Source organism: Austrofundulus limnaeus, unplaced genomic scaffold (genome assembly GCF_001266775.1).
Source record: "Austrofundulus limnaeus strain Quisiro unplaced genomic scaffold, Austrofundulus_limnaeus-1.0 Scaffold75, whole genome shotgun sequence".
NCBI classification, from domain to species: domain Eukaryota; kingdom Metazoa; phylum Chordata; class Actinopteri; order Cyprinodontiformes; family Rivulidae; genus Austrofundulus; species Austrofundulus limnaeus.
Genome location: NW_013952477.1, coordinates 336,584 through 359,911, shown reverse-complemented (window position 1 = coordinate 359,911; position 23,328 = coordinate 336,584). Strand labels below are relative to the sequence as shown.

Sequence of the window (23,328 nt, the reverse complement as noted above, 5' to 3'; positions counted from 1 at the left end):
AAGCCCCAGTGGGATGTAAAAAATATWTTTTTTTTGTTTGTTTGTTTCTTTTCCAATTCAATTTTTTATTCCATAAATACAGTTTTTGAAATAATTTTTAGAGAAATTAAAATATTTTACTGCACAAACTGTTTCCAGAGAGTAAAAGTGACAACAATTATAAGAGCATAATATGTAAACAGGAGTTTAATGCACGCTTATTAAAAAGAGTAAACGTTAAAAACCGATGATGAATAGAAAATATGAACAGTGACTGTGCTGATATAGAAAATTTTCTTTATTAATAAAACCATTTACAGCCCAAGTTCCTAAAAAGTTAGGAATGATAAAAATACATTTAGGTACATTCACACTACTGCTCATTTTTTTCTTCTTCTTCTACATTTCTATGTTTTCAAAGTACAGAACAGGAAAATGTTTGCTGATTGACAAATAATATTAACTAAAAGCAGTGATGTAATGAGAAAGGTAAGCCAAAACAACAAACACACTCACTCCAGTGTTTTTATGTCGATAGTTTAGCTTAACTAAAACCTTCCTCTAAACGGTTAGTTTTGTTCTTTTATACCAATCATCATTTCCTCTGTTATTAACCATTTCAGCTGATTTACATTWCCATTCTCACATCTTGCAGGATGAAAATTGCATAACTTCTGTTCTACAGACCAATTTGTATAATCTGATTGGTCAGACTTGTGGGCGTGGTTGTTAACAAGGAGCAGCAGGAGCTTCCACGTCATTTGGCTGAAAATGGTCTGCTCCCATAAAGCAATTTGTTAAATTAGCAGGATGGACAGCATAGAGGAGCAGTTTGACATGAATGTACAATCTCCGTCCACGGTTTGTTTCCATTTCTGTGGACAACAAAAAGGAAAACTGAGTATTTCCTCTTCAGACTCCTCATCAAACACCACGAGTTTCTCTTCCACTGTCTCATCATCTAGATAGCAGCTCTCTCCTGCTATCAGTGTTGTTGTTTATATGCGGCTAATCGTGGTGTTTGCTACAATGGGAGTGCTGTGGGTGGGGCAGATGGAGAAATTATGTTGATTCATCCTCCATGTCTTCTTCCTCCACTGGGTGAGACAAAAATGTCTGAAGTGACGTAATCACTGATCCACTGTCTCCGTCTTGTTGAAGCAGGTTTAATGGTGACAGAATCAGAATATATAGGTGAGGGGGGGTGGTAAAAAGAATTCCATTAGTTTCTAGAGCACGAAGTAAAGGTGGGCATGCATGAAACAATCTGCTATAAAACTCTTTTTTTGTTTTACCAAAAAGTCCAGAGAGGAGGTGCAAACATGGCAAATAGTTTCTGTTTTATTATATTACATGGATGGATGAGGACTACAGTTCACTAAAAGTGGCTTTGAATCATTTTATTTAAATGAAACAAGTTTAATTCAACCAAACAAATAAAAAATGAAATCCACAAATAAAGCAACAAATAAAAGCTTTTTTCTGGACTTATAAGCGCTGATGTTTCCAGACTCTGTCCTCTTTTAGATGCAGCAACACGTGAAGATTCTGACTTTCTGTATAAAAAAATAAATCTAACCCATAAAAGTTTGGTGCTAAAGTTTTCCACGAATATGCTGAACGTTCTAAAACTCAGTATAAAATCAAATTCCCAGTGGATTTATTGGATAATCATATTCTTCTTGTGTTTCCAGAACAAATGTCCCACAAACTTTTTCACAGTGCAGTGTAATCTGTCTCTATTTACAGCAACAGATTTCAGTCCCAYATAATAATTGGTCAATTATTGCTGGAACTAATTGAAATATATTGTGCAGGTTTTGGTTTATTGCTTCCACACATGTGAACATGTTTTAACAACAGCTGAGTCCAAATCCTAAAAAAAATGTATTTTTGTCAACAAACCATCATCTTTCTTTATCCCACTGATGCTGGATTTGTTCTGTACCAGGCCTGCATGATCAGAATTTCAAGCTTTGGCTGGGTTAAGCTGCAAATGACGCATACCAAAAAAAAAAAAAAAAAACTCAATTACTCTCAATTACCTCACCATTTTTAGGAGAGGAATTAACTCCTCATCTTCATGTGAATCTTTCAAAAAAAAGATATTTGATCTTATCAACATCCACAGCCCTCCAAAACATTCAATGACAATTAAAACCCGGCTGTTTACAAAGCAAACCCGTGTACAAAATGTTGGAACAGCGTGATGGGGCTCAGTGAAGAAGCCTGTCTTCGCCAAAACAATCATAATGCATAATTGTGTGATGTTGAGCAAGCTGCTTAGAATTCAGCTGCTTTCAGCGAGCACAGCGTGTGGCCTTCATACAAGCCTGACGCCTAAAACGGAATGATTTGCAGCTGCTAGATTTGTGTTATTTTAAAAATTCCCTTTGGTAACAAAGGTAAAAATGCTGGCTGAACTTAGGCAATAAAAGAGAGACACTCAGGGTGGGTCTAAAATGAATGTTGTGCATAATAAGGAAACGACTGATTAAATGGTAATAAACAACTTTTTTTCTTAATGGCCACATTTTGTTCCAAGGCAGAAAAACAACAGTTTCCTATCATTACTATAAGAAGAGTCCTCTCAACAGGAGCACACAGTGTAGAGCTAAACAAAATAAACTAAAATAAATAAAATAAAAAAGCTGAATGTAAAGAGTCAGTAGTGAAGGAGCTCCTCTTCTTTTCTCTCCTCTTTCTCCTCATGATTAGCATTTCAAAGACTCCTTGTTTTTTTTGTGTCAGGACTTCAGGCTTGTGTGTGCGCCATCACAGCCTTGCAGGTGGTGGCCTGTCCAGCTGGTGGAGTAAAGAAGCTGCCTGCCTGTGTGTGTGTGCGTATGTGTGTGTGTGTGCGTGTATGTGTGTGTCTGGGGAGAGTGTGAATTACTGCGGTAAGGACGAGTCTGCAGTGATCTGACCGTGTGGAAAGCTGAAACCAAGGGACGATGATGACTTCAACCGCTCCACATTGTAATCATAAATTTCTCAGTATTTTGTGGTCTACTGCTTTGAGCGGCAGAAAGTCACGAGCCACGGACYGGGTTCACATTTCTGCTACCTGAAAATCCACAAAATCTCTTTTTAAACGCCTGCCAGCAGCTCCATCCAAACTTTGATTGAGCACATCACAATGTGCCTGGCATTTCAAGTTTCAAGCACAAAAAAAAGAAAAAAAGAATACCCCCCCCCCTTTTTTTTTTCCTTTGCAGAAGCTCTTGGCAGTTTGAATTGGGGGGTGGGGGCGGGCTAAATCATTTTATCTGGCAACAGTTCGTAATAAATTGCTCTCTCGGTGGGATTTAAAACAAAACAAAAACCGTTCAAAGACAAAGAAATATGAATAATGAGTTCCGACAGTTTAAAGCTCAGTCAGGAAGCATCTAATTAAACTTCTACATTTCTTGCTTTATCTGACGGGGGGTCCGGTGTTACTACAGTTGTTTGCAGCAGGTCAGGCGTGGCTTATCAGTTGGCTTTGTTATCGCCCCACCTGAAAAGAAATGAAAAGAAATTATTTACTTTCCAATTTTCTATTGTCGTAATGTAAWTTTAATGAGACATTTCAAGCATGTGTTGAAAGTAGCTTTGGTTTTTAGTGTGCTATTCACTTAAATCTAACTCTCCAAGATTGTTTTTTTTTTCTTTTGTACAAAACAGTGCATTCCTTCAATATTTGGAAGTTGTAATTTTCAGGGTTGGGAAAACTCTCTGAATGCTGAGTTGGATTTTTGACATTGAAAATCAGAGGTTCCTCATCCTGTAGATTCAATTATAAGTTTGGGGGCTTCTGCCAAGATGAGTACAAAGAGGGCTAATGCAGGCGCAATATAGGAGGCAGTGGGTAACAAAATATTCCACACATCCAAGAAGCCATGCCTGCACACAAAATACACTACTCACAAAAGTCTGCCATATTTTGGCCAGGTTCTGTTGATCAGTTGTTAAGAGTCATCTTGGTGATATCAAAATGTGAACAGCATGATGTGGAGGACTGTTTAAAATCTAATTCTAATCAAACCAGGAAATGTATTGGTCAATTCATGGATTAAAAATTTTAAAATTGTTGATTGATTTTCAAAGACTGAGAGACCCCACACGAAGATAAACAAAAGTTTTGGTCCTACACTGTGTGGTGTACAACAACACAGATTTCACTCACAGACCTTAAGACGTCAGACAGGAAATCTCCAGAAACCTCTCAAGATCAAACGTGAGTTCAGAGTAAATAAACATGGTCGACAAGGAAGAAGCAACAATGATAGTTTGTGGACAATTTTTAACAGTGACAAAAACAAAACGAAAAGAAGTCTTTGACGTACACCAGACTTTCTGGTGAGCCATGGCAGTTGTTTTGTCTTCTGTGTTTTGGACTCCCCTCCATGTTTCGGTCACCTCACTTTTTGACCGAACGTCACATTCAGCAGGCTGAGAGCTCATTTGTCCTCRGGGAACACAACACATGCTGGGACATCSAGCCAAGACAATTTAACATGTTGAATATCTTTGATTTGAGATCGGAGCGGTCCAACGTTCTTCAGAGCGGACTAGATTAATAATCCACAAACAGCAGGAATATCTCATATGATTATCTATAGCCATCAGGGCATTCTTACAATTGTTGGAAGGGCAAAATCTGATCAAAAATCAGCTTCATTTTCTTGCCATGTGAACCAGRCTTAAACTTCTTGTTAAAGAACAGTGAGCGTTGTGCAAAAAGTACTGGAACATTGAAKATCTGTACAGGTTAAACTACATTTTAAGTTCATCCTACAATTTTACCWAAAGTTAAATATCTTTAACTTTTTTGTAGCTAAGTGGGGTTCAAAAAGTGGGTGTATGCCTTGGTTGCAAAAACACAGAAATCAATGGAACTGTAATTGCCATTTATTTTTCTCAATCTTRAATCAGCAACTCTCCAACAGCCCAGCGAGAATCCACCCATAATCAAAATGCAGGAAACATCATGTTTAACTTTGCTAAAGATCCTTCTGTGCCCTGTTTTTTTTTAAATGCCATTCAGTCTTTTCTTTCGACAATAATCATTCAGCACATCAGCATTTGATGATGAACCATCTATCCGTCCATTTACTTTTATCCACTTCTTCCTTTCAGGRTCACAGACAGAATCAGAATAAGCAAAAAAAATGACTTCCCCTAAAAAAAGTCTTAAAATCTGCTTCATATTTGTTTGAGTTTCTAGGACACAAAGTGATAATGGGTATTCATTGTTTCTGAAAAACTCAGTACCTCAAGTCCACATGAATCCACCAGAAACAGTTCTTTGAATACATATTATTTTTACCTAAAGCATGGTTTGTGGACAGAAGGTTCAAATTCAACAGAACATACCTGTATATGTTTTTATGTTGTAAAAAACACCTGTAGTAGTAAGGATGGGGCCTAAGTAGACCTAAAGCAAATTCATTTTGCAACTAGAATAAAACCTACAACAAATGAAATCTTAGAACCCATAGTTAGGCTCTACAACAGGGCCTACAAAATTCATAAAAAACTTCCTGGTTGGACTCATCACTGTACAGTTCTTTCATTGTCTGATGCCTTGACTTTTCAGAATTATGTTTTGTATAGTGGTATTAATTTATATTTTCAGATCTTCCAAGGTGCCAATTATGGAACTCTCTGTGCATTGTTGCCCAAATCAAATTCTGGAAGTGGTCATTCAACTAGATCTGTTACAAAAGGACAACTGATATTAACAACTTTTAAAAACTGTTACGGCCAGAGGTCTTTCTTCTATGTTTATACTAAAGCATGGAATGACATTCCTCAAAACATAAAGTCCATTTCAAAACCACAGCCCTTTAAGAAGAATCTTGCCTGCCATCTGCTGGACATTTTTGTTGTGCTCATATTTAGACGTCTTATTTTGCAAATGCTGCCTTTTTGAAATTTGGTATTCTTGTTTGTCTTTGTGTCTATGGTGTATAATGATGTGATTGTGATGCTGTATTTCTGAGTGTTTTATGTGCTGCAGAACAGGAACCTGCTGTAAAACAGCAATTATGCTGAGTCAGGCTTGATTTTTAGTAATCTTTTCCTGTTAAATAAATAAATCAAATCAAATCAATCAACCTTCCAGCTGGTTAATAAAATAAAATGTAAATGTTTTCACACTGGCTTCACTCTCAATCAGTGATTATGCAGTCTATGACTAAATTTAGGGATAAACTATAAACTTAATAGTATAAAATTTATAGTGTAAAGTAACGATTACAAACAGTGAAAAGACTGAGGATATTTATTGTGGCACAGCGGTTATAGAGGCTCAAAATTATTGTCAAGTTAAAGCTACAGCTTGTAAAATCTTCTTGTGGCCGATGATTCAACTGCTGTCAGCTAAAGATGAAACATTAGCTTGGATTGTTATCAGCTCATTAAGTGGATTTCAAAGGTGGTTATCGCTCTTGCAGATATGAGCAATCGCTGCCCCCCCCCACCACCTCATTGTGCTGTAGGCTCAACAGGCAGACTTCACCCCTTCTGATCAGTGATAAACCGCTGATAAACAGTAAACAGCCTAGATTGCAAATGCAACCTCTTGYCGTTGCATAAAAAATCTGCGCTTCCAGCACCGCTGGTGTTATTGGGTGAGAGCTTGAACTTTAAACTTATTCCGTGATTTTTAGTGATTGAAAACCAACAGCCTAAAATAGACGTCAAACAAAGCAGAGAACATAAAGAACTTGATTTTGACTCTCAAAAAGAAAACTCTGTAGCTGACTAAGCCACTACTGGCCTCTTCACCTCTAAGTGCAACTTTTTATTTTTATTTTTTTGGYTGTACCCCAAGGTGATAATGGGCTAGGTGAGGTGGTGGTCCCAGTGCAGGGCCGTGTTGGTGCTAAACGAAGCTTTTCGGTTGCATGTCTGTTTGTTGTAGCTGTCGGCTTTCAYTTAGAAGCATGCACATATTGTATGTGATACAACTAGATTCTCCTTTTTTAGTGTTCTCACTATAGCTAAGTCCTTTGCCACAAAGCAGACGTCACTCTGGACCGTAAAGCTTTTGTAGTAAAACAATCACACTATGTGATGTCATCAGCCTGAGTCAGTGCTCATGACCTTCATGCTGAACTCTGGTGAGAATTGTTTCTTTCCTGTTCCCGCCAACCTCCCCTCTCTCAGCAGCTGTTTTATTGGAGGTACACAAATGGATCTTTTGCAGCCTTTGTTGGTTGCTGATAGTTCAAATGTGATGTGGAGTTACGTGGAAAGGTTTTGAACAAAAATGTATTTACCTGTGAATATGGTTTTGAATTTTCACATTTCATAGAAATAATGTTTAGTTCTGACTGGACTGACAAGCTAAGGGCTGGTCTGAGCACTGCCAWGACCATGAGCACACKTGTTAAACTCAARGCCTGTGGGTCAAATGTGGCCCAMCACAGCATTTAATGTTCCTCGGGCTGGGTATTACCTAGAACGTGGTGATTCAATACAATTCTTGACACAGTGCAATTCGATTAAATTTCTATATTGAAACATATTATTTTATACGTATGGCTCAATGCCACTGATTCAACAAAATGAGGAAAATATAAAATTGTATAGTATATTTATAATTGTAGAAAAACAAAATGTGTCCAAATGTCTGTGTTTAAGGACAAAGGTTCTTCCTGCTGTGCATTTTGCTTACTCATCAATCTCATTTGCAGCTTTCTGTTCCTTGCTCTGAACAGGAATCACACATTGTCATACTGCCCCCTAAGGGTTGGGGGACGTGTGTCAATATTAAAAGAAAGAAAATCTATGCAATATTGTTTTTAAAAATATTGTTATATCTCGATATGTCTATTTTTATGCACAGCCCTAACATCTCCCATAATGCATGTCACTTCTTTTACCTGCTATRTGACGGCATCCCAACCTGAGGTGGAGCTGACGATGACGAGCTGATGTAAGATCTCCTTTTGCTGCATTTTTGATAGCTACTTTTRCTGTGGCCTTGTTGTACTGGGAAGTGGGAATTTCCCATTTAAAAGACATGAAGTTAAACTGGAATGCCCCTCCAGTGAAAATTCTGTCAGAAAGTGGTTCAGAATTCAAGACAGCAGCTTCTGAAGCCGGGTTACCACCAAACGGGTCTTGAGCAGCAAAAACGCTCCTGATGTCAGTTTTTGGCTGCTTGTTAACAGATGTCCGTTCACACTGAACGTGTCTGAAGACGCACAATGGGAGGAGCGTCTTGGTTCTTTTCCGGTTGGGTTTGTTTTTTTTCCGGTCTTTAAAATGGCAGAGCAAGTGAACGTTACACAAACCAGATAATTAATTCAACAGATAATTTAGAGGCGGTTTGTTCAGTAACTTTGGATGTGCTGCATGCACGGAAAATGCTCTGCCGCATCCTACCACTACCTTGCACGCTGCTCCAAACTGGTAAAACGCTCCGCAACACGATGCGCTGCTCCTAGACATCCACCGTAGAATTTGCATGTAAACTGGCTGCTTTGGCTGCTCAAAACGCATTTGATAGGAACCGGGCTTTACACTGCAAATTCAATAGTAGCTGCGTTTCCATTGCAAATGGAAATTTGTCGATATTCTGTTGATGTCGAAAAAACAGTTTCGTAATTGTGGTGTTTCCATTAAGTAAGAAATGCTATTAAAGTCACGCATGAATAGGTTTGTTCTAGCGATAAGTCATTACAAACATGGCGGCATACACACACATAGCATATTGCTACCATGGCACTAGCGCTCATCATCAGAGGAGATGTCAGCATCTTATCGAGGCTTTCCAGTGACAAGCCCCTTATACCTGRGAGCGGCTACGTATGCTGTGTTTTTGGGAAATTGTAGTCGGTGAGTTTACTACTTTCTTTTACAACTTCGGTGATTTTACTACCACTTCTACTTCCTGTTGTCTTCTTCATCATCGTCTTTTTCACCAGTAGAAACAGCCGGTTGTTGATCACGTGACTCCCGTGATGCGAAAAAAGTGTTTCGGTTGCAGTTTTGCGAAACACACCAATATCGATACAGCTGAAAAACCACCTCATCCTAGTGTAAAAACGTTTTTTCGAAAAAAAGATTTTTTTTTAAATTGACGTGTTTCCATTGAGCAAATTTATTGTCGAAATTCTAAGTTGCGCATTTTCATGGTCAATGGAAATGCAGCTAGTGACTAAAACTCTCTTACTGTTAATAGTATTTCTGTTTTTATTTCAAATTCTTAGTTGGACACAAAGTACTTTTCAGTGTTTATAAGAGGACATGTTCAAATATTGTTTCTACACAGAAAATACCACGTCGAGCTCAGTAATCGATTGTTAGCGGTGCTCAGCTGTAGCAGTGAGACGAGGAATGTGAGGTTTTATGTTTAGTCAAAATTAAATACGAAATGCTGAAGTTAATTACAWCTSGCCCTTTGAGGGTCAYCATAATGCTCACTTCCTYAGCTGTCTGTAAAAATGTGACACCCCTGCTGCCACAGAGTATCACTGCCATCTTAAAACAACTACACTCTCAACATGTTAAAGCAATTCATACAAACACTATCCTATACACCGTACCTTGGCATTGTAATCATATTTGCATTATAATGAGATTCTAGAAAGTGTCAAGAGACACAAAAAGTTCTAGTTGTTGCTGATATTTGTACCAATAACCACAAAACACAACGTAAATAATCTTGTGAAGTTGAAGATTTCAGTGCTCACATGAACCACTTTAAAACATTTTAGATTTGAGATGGTGATACTTTATTGTATACTTATCCACATCTGAATTAGCTGTCAGTTCATTAGTCTATTTATTTTTATTTTAATAATCATTATTGTCCCTCCATGGGGAAATTATTCATTTTTTCCCATCACACATGTGAGCACACGTGGAGCAGAAGGCTGCCATTTAAGGTGCCCAAGGAGCAGCTGGGGCCTTGCTKAAATGAGGGTTTCCYAYCGACGTTATTGTTKTTGGTCCAGGGAGTTGAACCGGTGACCTTCTGATTACAGGCTCRCCTTCTCTTCCTAATATAGTCAGAAACAAACTGCATTTCTCCTAATAAAATCTGTACAATTAGTTGTCTACAACAGGTAAGATATTATTTGCTCACATACTTTTCACAGAAACCTAATTAAAAAGATCAGCTGTTGCTTTAAAGAGTCACTTTGGGTCTCGGATGCAAACAGGACACAGTGAAGTGGCCTTGAGCCAGCTGGAAGGTGGAAAAATCAACTCCTGACTCCATCATTTGGAGCAGTTACTAGACGTAATGGTCAGTTAATGGGCTTCTTTGAAGCAGGTGTATGAAAAGAATGAGAAAAAACATACACAGTCTTAGAAATTTCTTGAAATTTAAAGTGCCTACATACCATTCAGGAACAAAAGGCTTTAAAGGCATAGCAACAGTAACTAAGTAAAGGTTACTGTATGCTGTTCTGTTTTATCCATTTGTTCAGATTGCAGTGTGTGTGTGTGTGTGTGTGTGTGTGTGTGTGTGTGTGTGTGTGTGTGTGTGGGTGTGTGTGTGTGTGTGTGTGCTAGTGAAGCCATTGATCACTTCCTGCATGCTCCTGGTGCTCACCTGCCCCAGTTACACTCTAGAAATGTTTCCTCCCATGAATTATGAATAGAAAACAGTTCGACATAAAGGCAACTTCTGAGGAAGTGTATTTCTAAAAACCAATGGGCTTTCCTTTGGCCGTCAGATTTAATTACATGGGTTTTAGTGCTCAGAATGAGTTCACAGCTTATTTCCTGTTTGTCCTCTTGGCCCCGTCATTCACCAGATTATAGAATTAGGTTTTCTGAGCCTACTGTGCCTGGTGAGAGGAAAAAGGTTGAGACAGCCAATGGGAGTAACTATTAAGCTTGGTTTTAAAAATCTTAGAGCATCAAAGGAGAACTTCAGAAAATAAAGCTTCAACATAAGTAAAGTCATAAAAAAGATGGCCTATGACTGCATTTAGGCATCTATAAATAATCACTACCCCTGTTTTGTCTTTTGCAGGGCTGATACTACAGTTTTCCACTCTGCTAATGATATATGTTATAATTATATTCTGTGCCCACATACGCAGGCGTAATGTAAATGACCATCATCACTGACACAGTTATCTGCCTCATTGCTCTGTTTATCCTGACAACAGCAGCGTTAGGAGCACACTGTATGCCCACTCAGCTCTTTTATAATTAATACTTTGAATGTTGGCTCTCTATTTCATCCATTTTCGGTCTTGTAGATGAGATGCATCATCTGAATGGATCATATACTGTATACAGTACATACTGCAGGTGAGCTAATTTGCTTAATAGGATGTTTGGATGAACTAATCCATGCATCAAAATCAAGGCCCGCAGGCCAAATGTGGCCCACAACAGCATTTTATGTGGCCCGCAAGGGCTTTGAAGATGTACTAATGTCATAAAATAAGCAAGTGCTGCTTTAAAGTCAGCATTGACCATAAACTACATCTCCCATGATGCATGTTGTTTGTTTTACCCGCAAAACGGCAGCATTCCACCACTTCAAAGGTTAAAAGTAGCTGGAAGCTGGCGAAATTTGCTGTGTAAAATCTCTATTTTGCTGCATTTTTTAGCTGCATTCATCTGCCGACTACTTTTGTTGTGGCCCAGTTGTTCTGGGAAGCGGTAATTTCCCACTTACAAGTCATAAATTTTAACTGGACCGCCTCTCCAAAACAAATTCCCTGTTGGAAAGTGGGAAAGTTCAGAATTCAAGATGGTGGTTACTTCTCACAAATCAAAAGTGAGTAAAACTCTCTTATTTTAATATTTTAATAGTATTTCTATATTATTTATTTCACATTCAGTCAGTCGTAAGAGGATGTGTTAAAATGTTTCTACACAGAACATACCACGTAGAGCTCAGTTATTGTTTGTTAGCTCTGCTCAACCGTAGCAATGAGACTAGGAATATGACATTTCATGCTTAAAGATTACACACAAAACGTTGAAGTCACAACAGGACCTTTGAGGGCCACCATAACGCTCATGTGGCCCTCAATGAAAATGACTTTGACATCCTTGAAGTAATCTGTTTTGCATTCAAATATTTTTCCAGCCCCCCTTTATTTTGGACGATGACCCCATTCTGATGTCTTTAACTGTGTATTAGAATGGGTCCACAATAGATCTAAGTATACTCAAACATGTAGCAAGGTTGTGGTGGTTTATCCTCATAGTGGCTGCACAGTAAGGTCCTGGGTTGCAGTGATAATTTCACTGACAAAATATAGTTTTTGTCAACAACCTGCCTTTCTAGACCAAAACAAGATAACTACATACAAACCAAAGGCTAAAATGATAGCGAAAGCTATTGTTGAGAAATAAAAAAGACAAAAAGTCTGAAAGGTACAAGATTCAATCTGATCTGATTTAACTGAAGCTAAGCTAACATTACATCCTGAGCTGCCAGTGTGTTTATACAAGGCTACAAATTGAAAGAAAGCTCAGCTGCTGTACCGAGTTAACATTGCTGAATGGGAAAAATAAATTACTCATGTTGTGATTTAAATAGATATTTGACAAATGTCTTTAAGAAATGACTGCAGTGGGCATATTAGGTGTCAAATAAACTCAACACTTTTATTTCCTTTTTCTCTGCATCAGACAGGAGGTAAAGAGAAGGAGGCTGTGGGAAAACAGAATAACTGATATATTAAAGTTATAATGTTACACAGTTAACAAGAGCAGTCCTGATGGTTTTGCATTACTACTTTCGATTAAACATTTTTGATAATTTTAATTTTAATTACCAGTGAATGCTAAACTGATCATTATTATTATTCATAATAAAAGTGTTGTGGTGGTATAGGGGTAGTATTTGCAACACTATTTCTCCAGTTGAATCAGGAACATCTAATAATTTCTACGAACAATGCAACATGTTCAGTGTCAGCAGATTTACTGTTTATCATTATCTTGGTATGATTTTCTTTTATGACAAAACAAAATCAGATGAATTAAATCATTTGTATTTTGTTCAGGATTTAAATTTAGGTTTATACTGTAAATTGATTTAAAGTTATTAGGAAAGTTACTAATAATTCTTACACTTTATATTTTAAATCTACAGTAAATTTTATTTGTTTAAAACTATGACTACTTTATTAACCTTTATTTAACCAGGCAAATGTCATTGAGATCACAGATCTTTTTGACAAGGGAGGCCTGAAGGTATCCTAATATGTTTTTTATTTTTTTTATTTTTTTATTTTTTATTTTTGCCAGGATGAAAACCTGAGTACCCTGATTTAAACATAAAAACAGACTTTTAATAACAGCTAAAAGGTAACATATATACTTTATTATGGTATAGTATTTAAATATATGCCTGAGAAACACATTGGCCGTTTAAGGAAGAACAATGACAGAGGCTGGAGCTGTCATCGAGACAAAGTCATGGGAACAACCCAGTTCAGACATGATACAAAAAAAAATGGCACCATTGTACTGGCATGATGTCATATTCTCGCGCTTTAACTTCACTCTGACACAGCTCAAGAGAGTCGTGCCAGTGTGGACGGGCTGTGAAAAATAGAGAAAACCTATTTGGTGAGTACCCAGAGCATAGCAGTGCTATGATTGCCTTTAGTTCGAAGGAGGTTTTCCAAATTTGCAGTGATCCAGCCACGATTGTGAAGACGACGCAGCAGGGGTATGGCCCAGTGTGAAGGGGGGCCTTACAAGTACGTCCCACTCCATTCTTTTTTTTTTCTAAACACCTGGCTGGCTTCAAGCAACACCTCCCTCCAAACAACACAACTCCCCACTTTTAAAAGAAGTTGTTTTCTCTTGTCTTCACCTTCGTGTTTGTTCCTGTGGGTTCAGGCAAAGCATCTTGTGACCATTTGGATTGATATTGCTGCCATATAAATAAAACTGAACTGAGTGCTTGAGATGGACCGTCGAGCTGTCTCACAGCTTGTCCAGTGTCAGGTGGGATATATGCCTCCATCATCCCCACAGCCCTTGGAAAACAAAGCAGTTGGATGGACGCTTGAATCGAGGTGCGCCTCAGACTCGTGCAGACCCCCCTTCACTCACCTTCGTGGTCTTCACTTTGTTCCCGTAGATGCACGACCAACCAGTGAGGTCAGGAAGGACTCGGCACTCCTCCCCTTCCAGACACGGCTCCATTTTACACCACCATTTCAGACGCACAATAGAAGCTGGAGAGAGAGAGAGAGATAAAAAAAAAAACGTCATGGCAGAAGGTCACTTTTTAGATTGAAGAACTTCTGAAAAGTAAAAGAAGAAGAAGAAAAAGATGAATTGTTTGGAGAAAAAAAAACATCCCAATCAGACGTCACCCGCCGGTCCTTAAAAGCCTCAGTGTTAGTGGATTCCAGAGCCGTAAAAATGCTTTCATGTAACAGAATATTTCTTGAGAAGAGGATTTTAGTCATGTTACCTTCCACACAAGAGGGCAGCGCCCTTGTTGTCCCTGCTACCTGTCCTGGGAAGCAGGAGCACTTGACTGTTTGAGAGCGCTCTTCAATCTTGTTCTTATTGCAGCAACGATGAGCAGCAACTACTTCACAAGTCCCTGTCCTCTCCTGTGATGATCCTGTAAAAGGAGTTCAGTGGGAGAAAGACAACAGGTTTTACATGCAAGATGGGGCAACTCGGGTAAAACTAAAGGATCATTTTAAGTTGACAGTCCCAGCTATTGGAAACAGATTTTTTTTTGTATTTATTAGATGTTAAATTCAAATAAATGTATTTTTGCTCTGATAAGAAAGTAGTCAAATGAGCTCTTTTCAGTGCTGTTTTGTAAAGCTACAGCGCCCCCAGGTGGACATGTAGCATCCTCAGTTCATCACAGGACCGATTGTGAGCTCAGGGATGAGAAAAGAACTGTTTGGGAAAATGAATGGATTCAAAGCAGAAGCCAAAGGAGCATTCAGAGTGACGAGAGAGGCAATAAGTGTGCTGAAATCTGTCGTGCAGGGAGCAAAAAGCAAAACTATCTGTAGACTGTAAAAAATTTAATATATATATTTATATTTATATTAAAGCTAGGTAAATATGTCAAATGTAACACTGAAGCCATAAAATACAAATGAGAATAGTAACATCACACTAAACTGCAAAAAAAATAAAAAAACCAGAGGACCGTGACATGACGACCTGCATCACTATGGCAACCCGTGCTGCAAGCCTGCTCCGAGGCAGGTAAAGCTTGCAGATGAAAAACCACACATTTGAACCTGCTGCCTTCAAACAATCTGTTTTTTTTTTTTAAGAAAAACAACACAAATTAAGAAAACACACTGATGCATAAATAGTGAAAGGTTTAGACGGATGCAGTGGTGGGCACAGTTCCCCTAAAGCACTAATAGGGGAAATAATTTTCTGGTTAGTGCTTTAGGGCTTTTGCTAATTTTAAAATTTATTATTAGATTAGCACTTGCTAAGTTTAGAAGCACTAACTAGGTCTATAAATGTTATTGATCAACATTGATGTTCACAGCTGAGGGTGAAAGCTGTCACACATTTTGTTCATACGTGTGTCACTAATATATTGACAATATATTAACTTAAACAAGGCTGTGGAATGTCAATGATAAGTCTTAAGAGAGCTACACGGCAACATGTGACTCATGTTGTCTGTTGAAGAATGTTCATGGGTTGACTGGGTTATTTTAGTGCTTTAGAATTAGTTTTTGCTAAAACTTTCAGTGCTTTAATGCTTTAGAATTAGGGGACCTAAATATTTGAGTTAGTGTTTTAGGGCTAGTGGAACTAATTTTTAGATTAGTGCTGCCCACCACTGGACATATGAGCAGCAGCAAAACCAACCGATAAGACTAAAACAAACAGTGATGGCTCAAGAGCTTGTTTCTGTTAACTTTAAAAAGTAGTCTGTAGAATTTGATTTACAGATGAACAAACATTACTTTTTGTATCCTAATACATACTGTATAACATATGCTCACCAAAGTGCCTCAAATTGGGTCCATGTGTTTTTATTTATGTCCRAATAAACCTTTAAGTATATATTTTTAAAGTGCAAGAATTAAAAAAAATAACTTATGACATTATATGTTACTCTGATTGACAGAAAACATACTTATACTGTCTTGTTTGAATAGTCATCACCTGCCACCAAAGGCAGAAAGACAATGTTTATGTCTACACAAAAGATCTCAAGTAAACATTAAGTAWACTTGAATATATAAGTATATTCCCCTAATATACTTTTACTTACCAAGTACACTTTTAGTATATTTTAGAAGCCAAGAATAGGTAACTAAAACTATCTAATGTCTAATATCTAATGATTACATAAAATGTTAACTGACAGTATACTCTTTTATTCATTTATGTAGAGAACTATCTTCCACTCTTATACACATTACTGCATTACTGCACCTTATTCATAATCATCTACCTCTACACTGATGCTGTCATACTAATACTTAATATTCACTTTGCATACTGCTGTCGTATAGTTTTTTTGTGAATAACACTGTAAAGTACACCGCACAGATGTATCCTTATGTAGTGAAGTATGATGTGTATCTTTCTGTATATTGTGTACTATGTGAAAATTATATGTAAAGTATCTGTACACTGTTAATACTAGAGAGACACGAACAGCCGGAAACAAATTCCTTGTGTGTGTTTCAACACACTTAGCCAATAAATCTGATTCTGATCCTGATTCTGATTTATTTATTTATTTGTTTATTTATTTATAGCTTAAAATTGGTATACTTGAAGAACACTACTAGTTTTTTGGAAAGAGTGTGTCTGTCTGTCTGCATGTTCTGTTGTGTTTGTAAAATATCTCCTGAACTGGTGGACAGGTTTTGATGAAACTGTCGGAAAGGAATTACTGAATATTTTGGAATCAAMCTGAGTCAAGATGGCTGCCACAGCTGAACTTAGTTTTGGATATTTAAGTGTTTTGTACTGGTTAACTTGACTCGGCTTGACTGCAAATTTCTTTTTAGTTGTAATTTACATCCGATCCGATAATAATTTTTTTTCTTAGTTTCATTAAACTCTGGTCAGTGGTTGATGAGAAATTTTGCTAACAGAAAGAGTTGACTCTAACAATTAATGCCAGGGGTTTTAGTAAAGATCTTCTACAATGTGCAGTATTCAAAGTAATGTGCTGGGGAAGGTCCCAGTCAGTTATCTGTTGAGATCATTTGACATCGGTTGATTTTAAAAGTTAATCAATACCAAGTGTAAATCCTATTTTTTTTTCTGAAAAATATACAGATATATTTAGCTGACTCCAACTGTTAATGGCAAGGTTTGAGGGATGACCCTCAACTACCACCACTACTACAGAACAGTAACACGTTATACTCGTTCCTCAAAGAGATGGCAAACTTTTTAACTGTTGCCATATGAGGTCTTTCTTTTAGTTTACATGCATCCAAATAAAGCATACCATATTTTGAAAATGTGTAAAAATATTCCACATAGCAAAATTTGTCCGGCCTGCACAATGCAACAGTCTGCCCAGACACTGCAAAAAAGGACGGCCCTTTGATGGCTCACATGTGGTTTGCCAGAGGTGGTCCATGCATGGGCCAGCACCACATAAACTCAACCGCAGCTGGGCCAGTTGTGGCATTGACAGATTTGGGCCACATAAACCAAATTGGGCCAGTTGTGGCATGCCAACTTTAAAAATAGTGCTATCATTTCCAGGTCTGGCCCACACCTATCTTCTATGTGGAATGTGTTGTAGTGTCCAAGAGTGGGGGGCCTCTTCTCAGGAAGGCACAGATGTGTTACGTCTCTGTTTCCAGCTTCAGAGCTCGGCACACATTACCATATTAGGAAGAAGGTATACCGTGACAAAATTTATGGTACATCTGTGAAGCCTATAAAGAGCCTTGTACGCCCCCACCCTGAGCCTTCGTTCTCCATCTTTCTTACTTGGTGAATCATTTGGCATTGAAGGCCATAATTTGGTTTTTGGCTGTAATCTCCTGGACTGCAAAATAAAGATTCTTGCTGTTCAACCAGCCTGTTTCAGAGTTCTCTCTTCAGTGAGCAACAGCAGTTCCACTTGAACCAGAAGACGTGGGGGTTTTTTTCACCTCAGTGTCTTTAAAAAAACACTTGTGAACCCTTTATAAACTCAATTATAAAATTCTGGTACCAATATATCTAAAATGCATATAAACAAAAGCATTTTCTTTTATGAGCTATCAGCTCTTTAATGTATTTCACAATGACGCTTCGTTGAAACTCCTACTCTGATTCTAGAGCTAAACCCAGTACGCAACATGGAATATCTGTTCATTTTGATTAAAAGACTATGTTTATTCTAATAGCTGTGTTGCTTTTATTGGAGCTCCTCTTCAGACCAGCGGGCTGGTGACCTGGAGTCATAATGAGTCCCTGTGGGTGTATGAGTGGTCTGGCTCAGTCTGACACTCACCTGTCTGTCCTCGGGAGCTTTGGTTGCCACTGGACACTGACTGGATGCTCAGGTTTATTACACAGAGCACCAAGAGGARCCACTGGAAATGATGTGTCCATGTATTCATCTTTCCCTAAACCAAGATTCACACAAATGTTAAGAAAACAGCTTTATAAACCAAAAGTAACAAATTTAGCTCTAATATAATTATGAGTTCATGTTTATTTGCGAGACTGACGYACCATTTAGCTGACCCTGACGGCAAACTGGGGAAAAGGCGGAGTGGGGAGGGGGGAACAGACGAGATTCAGATTTCTTCTCACTCCTGAGTCATATTTTCCTTTCAGCTGTGTACGGCTATAATTTAATCTAAAGTTGGATTTCACATGAGTCACTGGGACATTTTATGCTAAATCGCAGCAATAAACAAATCAGATAAACGATGACAAGAAGTAACTGCTAGTTTGCTGAAGGCGATCTCATTAATCACACATTGCTTTTAAGGCTCTAAATGACCTACATTTAGCAGATTTAAACCATATTAGTTTTTCAAGCTGATAATTCAGTTGTTTTAATGGTTCCATAGATTTTTAAAGCCCGAGAGTCAGGTGAAAGACCATTTTCTCAAGGCTGACTATTTCATAGAATTGTACAAATGCTCCATATAAACATATTAAGTTTTTTTTTGAAAAGCATAGACACACAAATAAAAAAAATGAAGACTTGTACATTCTGCAATGTGCAGTATTATCCAGCCTCTGCTTGAAAATGTAATTCTTCACTTACTTGTGCTCGACTCATTCATGTGCACAATAAGTCTTTGTTGAGATCTCCATTCATTTCAAGAAAGAAACAGAAGTTTGCAGAAAACGTTATTCCTCATTTCCAAAGTTGTCTACCCTTATGCAAAGTGAGGGGAAAAAATAACAGAGACATGTCAGCCTGTTGAGACRTACAGGTACAGCTGCACTTCTACATCAGCTCCTCTCCCCGGAGTTCCAGAGCTGGCTGTGATGCGAGAGAGAGAGAGATGCTGCTTTGCAAAAACAACAGGACAAGTCTGTCAGCTTTACCCGAAAGGAAAATTAAAACTTAATGAAGACAGAAACCATCTGCCCTGTGGACAACAAGCGGCCACTTTCATTAGCGCCTTAAGAAGCTTAAAGTGAACATGGCATCCGGACGCATGCAACAAACAGAGGGGATGAACTGCATCCAGTGACCTGATTCTTCTCCAGTTTTACTAAATATTTACAGCTCACTTCTCTTTTTTAATAAAGCTTTGTTAATCAAATTGTCAATCTGATAAACAACCATTAAAATGACTTAAAATGAAAATGAGAAGTCTGAATCTTTAGACTATACAAGTAAATTAAATGAGACAAATAAGGTATACTTACTCATTGTGGACATAAATACCACTTTTTTAACAAATAACTGATTTGAATATAGTTTTGTAATCCACACTGGGTCAAAATTACACATACAGTGCATCCTCAAATACTGTATAAACAGTACACATTTTCCCCTACAGTAATTCTTTGGCAAATTTTGCTGTAGGCTCTAACCTGTACTTTAATTTGACATGATCCAGGCCTGTTACAGTAGCTATTATAAATGTTTCCAAATTCTTCAACTTTACCTGAAATGAACAGAGTTTAAACCTGGACCCAGGTGTTCCAACAGAACAATATCCCAAACACATCAGAACTGGATCTGAACGGATAAAGTTGGCTGACGTTAAGCTTCTGTAAAAAAAAAAAAAAAAAAAAAAAAATGCACCGAATTAATTAATACCAGGGCTGTTCCAAAAAAAAAACCTCTAATTTAAATTAATCCACTTTAGTGTTGGATGATAAACATTTTTTTCCAGTCTTGTCATTGCAGAATTTGCAGTTTTGATTAAGTTCTGTTTTATCTTTTCAGACCCAAACCATCTGTCAATTTCTCCTTGACTAATAAAACACGTGGCTGCACCCCCTCTGTAATCTAAGCTCCTTTTTGTATTTACRTCATAATGATGGCTCCATTTGGGATCTGGATAATAAAAATCCCAACACTTTTTTGAAACTTGGCAAGTTTTTTGTGGCAAGATRTCATTCATTAAAGCAAGTTAACTTGGGAGATCATTTGCTTCCATTACAGTAATTTACCATTTAAACCAAAAAGGTTCCCCAAACTATTTCTATTTGTTAAATGTCCAATGAAACCGAGAATTTATTTCATGTTTACATACAATTTTTATTTGTTCGGACTTGGGCCAAATGTTTTGTGTATCCCTCCACAAGCATCTCATAATGTGTAGATTGCTGTTTTGCCTGTATGTTGCCTATTCTTCCTGAGTCAGGACTGTGGGCCACTCTGCTTGCACATGCTGTTTCAGCTCAGCCCATAAATTTTATTTGGGATTGAAATCAGAGTCCTGTGAAGGCCACCTTGTTGCTTTAATGTTATCACATGTTCTTCTTTTGTATCTATTTATTTTGTGAAACACCTAGGGTAAATCACTCCCACATTATGATGCTGCCACACCCGTACTTCACAGGTTTAAACAGTTTACAGTATTTCAAGTAAAGTTGTAGAATTTGGAATAGTGTTCTCAGGCTTGCAAGCTTTCCCCTTTTTCCTCCAGTTGTAAAGATCAGCAGTTTTAGTTTCATCAGACCACAGAACAGGTCTCCAAAAATTAAGGTCTCTGTGCGCATTTGCAAACTGTAATTTGGCTTTTGCTTCCAGAGTACTGTAATGGCTTCTTCCTTACCGAGTGGTGTTTCAGCTTATGATGGTGCAGGCTTTGATTTGCTGTAAACAATGACTCTCCTTACAGCAGCAGCAGCACGTCATACCAAAAGYATCTCAAAAACACTGAACTTGTCTACTTCCGGAGCAGTATGATGGCAGGCATTCCCGTGGTGTTTAATTAATTGTAAAATTGTATGACCAGAAGAACAAGGCTCCTGCAGACATCTGGAAATTAAACCCAAGGATGAACGAGTTGATTGAGTCGTGAAGGTTGAGGATTCTCTTCCTGTTTTCTTGGCTTTGTTATGATTTTTTTTTTACCATGATGCCACACAGTGTTTTTGAGGTGTGCTTTAACTCAGATGTTGCTAACTAACCTATTGAAAACTTTGAAAGTTATGACATCACCATCTGACAGCTTTCCCAAATTGTTTAAAAGCATATTAATCTTAGTGCAGGACTATTACCTCGCAATGGTCAGGGAAACACTGCATTACAACCCCTGGCAAAAAGTATGGAATCACCAGTCTTGGATGAGCACTCATTCAGACATTTCATTCTGTAAAACAAACTCAGATCAAAAACATGATACAATAATAAGGTCATTCCAAAGTGCAACTTGTTGGCTTTCAGGAACACTCAAAGAGATGAAGGGAAAATATTGTGGAAGTCAGTGAATGTTACTTTTATTGACCAAGCACAGGGAAAAAGTATGGAATCACTGAGTTCTGACGAAAAAAGTGTGGAATCACTCAAATTGGAGGTAGAAAATAAGGACACACCCAGTCAATTTCCTTTCCCTAAATGGACACCTGCCTCAGATTAGATCTGCTCGTTAGTCTGCAGTTAAAAACGCCTGCAGTCAGGACACCTTGGAGGACTGCTGGACGAAGTGGAGTGGCAAGAACCATGGCTCCAACAAGAGAAATGTCTCTTGAAACAAAAGAGAGGATTGTGAAACTTCTTGAAGAAGGTAAYTCTTCACGCATAGTTGCTAAAGATGTGGGCTGTTCACAGTCAGCTGTATCCAAGACATGGACCAAATACAAACAGCATGATGTATTTTGAATGGTCTTGTGTTTTTCATTTTTTCATACTTTTTTTCCTCAGAATTCAGTGATTCCAATTTTTCCCTGTGCTTGGTCAATAACAGTAACATTCACTGACTTCAACAATGTTTTCTCTTCATTTCTTTGAGTGTTCCTGAAAGCCAAGAAGTTGCACTTTGGAATGACCTTATTATTGTATCATGTTTTTTGATCTGAGTTTGTTTTACAGAAAGAAATGACTGAATGAGTGCTCATCCAAGACTGGTGATTCCATACTTTTTGCCAGGGGTTGTATGTAAGAGAACAGCATTATCTTTAACCTTTTAAAAATGCTCATTTTTCGGCACTGAATCGTAAATTTAAAATTGATTTAACTTTTTATATTAAAGTAAAAAAATTAAAGAATAAATATACTTAGCACAATAAATAAGTCAGTTTGGGTTTGGTAGATTGTTTCTTTGTTGTAACAATGCCTCTTTGCAATAAATCTTACATCAGGCTCCTGATTGGCAACACCTGCATGGGGCAACTAGAAGCTCAAAACAAGAATCAATTGCAACAGCAAAATAAACTGGCAGAGGTTTGGCAAATTTTTCATGTGTGCAACCCACACACTCAGCTCTACTGCTCATCCAATAAATGCATGGTCCTTACAAATCTGGCACCATTTAAAAAGGAAATTTACAGGTTTTCCAATAGTACAGGTGCTGGTCATAAAATTAGAATATCATGAAAAAGTAGATTTATTTCAGTAATTCCATTTAAAAAGTGAAACTTGTATATTATATTCATACATTACATACAAACTCATATATTTCAAATGTTTATTTCGTTTAATTTTGATGATTACAAATGACAACAAATGAAAATCTCAAATTCAGCATATCAGAAAATTAGAATATTACTGAAGACCAATAAAAACAAAGGATTTATAGAAATGTTGACCAACTGAAAAGTATGAAAATGAAAAGTATGAGCATGTACAGCACTCAGTATTTAGTTGGGGCTCCTTTGGCCTGTATTACTGCAGCAATGCGGCGTGGCATGGAGTCGATCAGTCTGTGGCACTGCTCAGGTGTTATGATAGCCCAGGTTGCTCTAATAGTGGCTTTTAGCTCTTCTGAATTGTTGGGTCTGGTGTATTGCATCTTCTTCTTCACAATACCCCAT

At 37.7% G+C, this 23,328-nt stretch overlaps 1 protein-coding gene across 1 annotated transcript; it reads right to left on the bottom strand.

Annotated features, from left to right (window-relative positions):
- Nucleotides 1–304: 304 nt before the first annotated feature.
- On the bottom strand, nt 305–19,357 carry LOC106519302 (protein FAM19A2). The gene is made up of 5 exons (XM_014010903.1): nt 19,154–19,357; nt 18,386–18,500; nt 14,387–14,542; nt 14,020–14,144; nt 305–3,478 (listed from the first exon to the last, which is right to left on the bottom strand). Exons 1-5 carry the CDS (start codon nt 19,166–19,168, stop codon nt 3,467–3,469), a joined length of 423 nt encoding a protein of 140 aa, XP_013866357.1. The 5' UTR covers nt 19,169–19,357; the 3' UTR covers nt 305–3,466.
- Between the last annotated feature and the right edge of the window lie 3,971 nt (nt 19,358–23,328).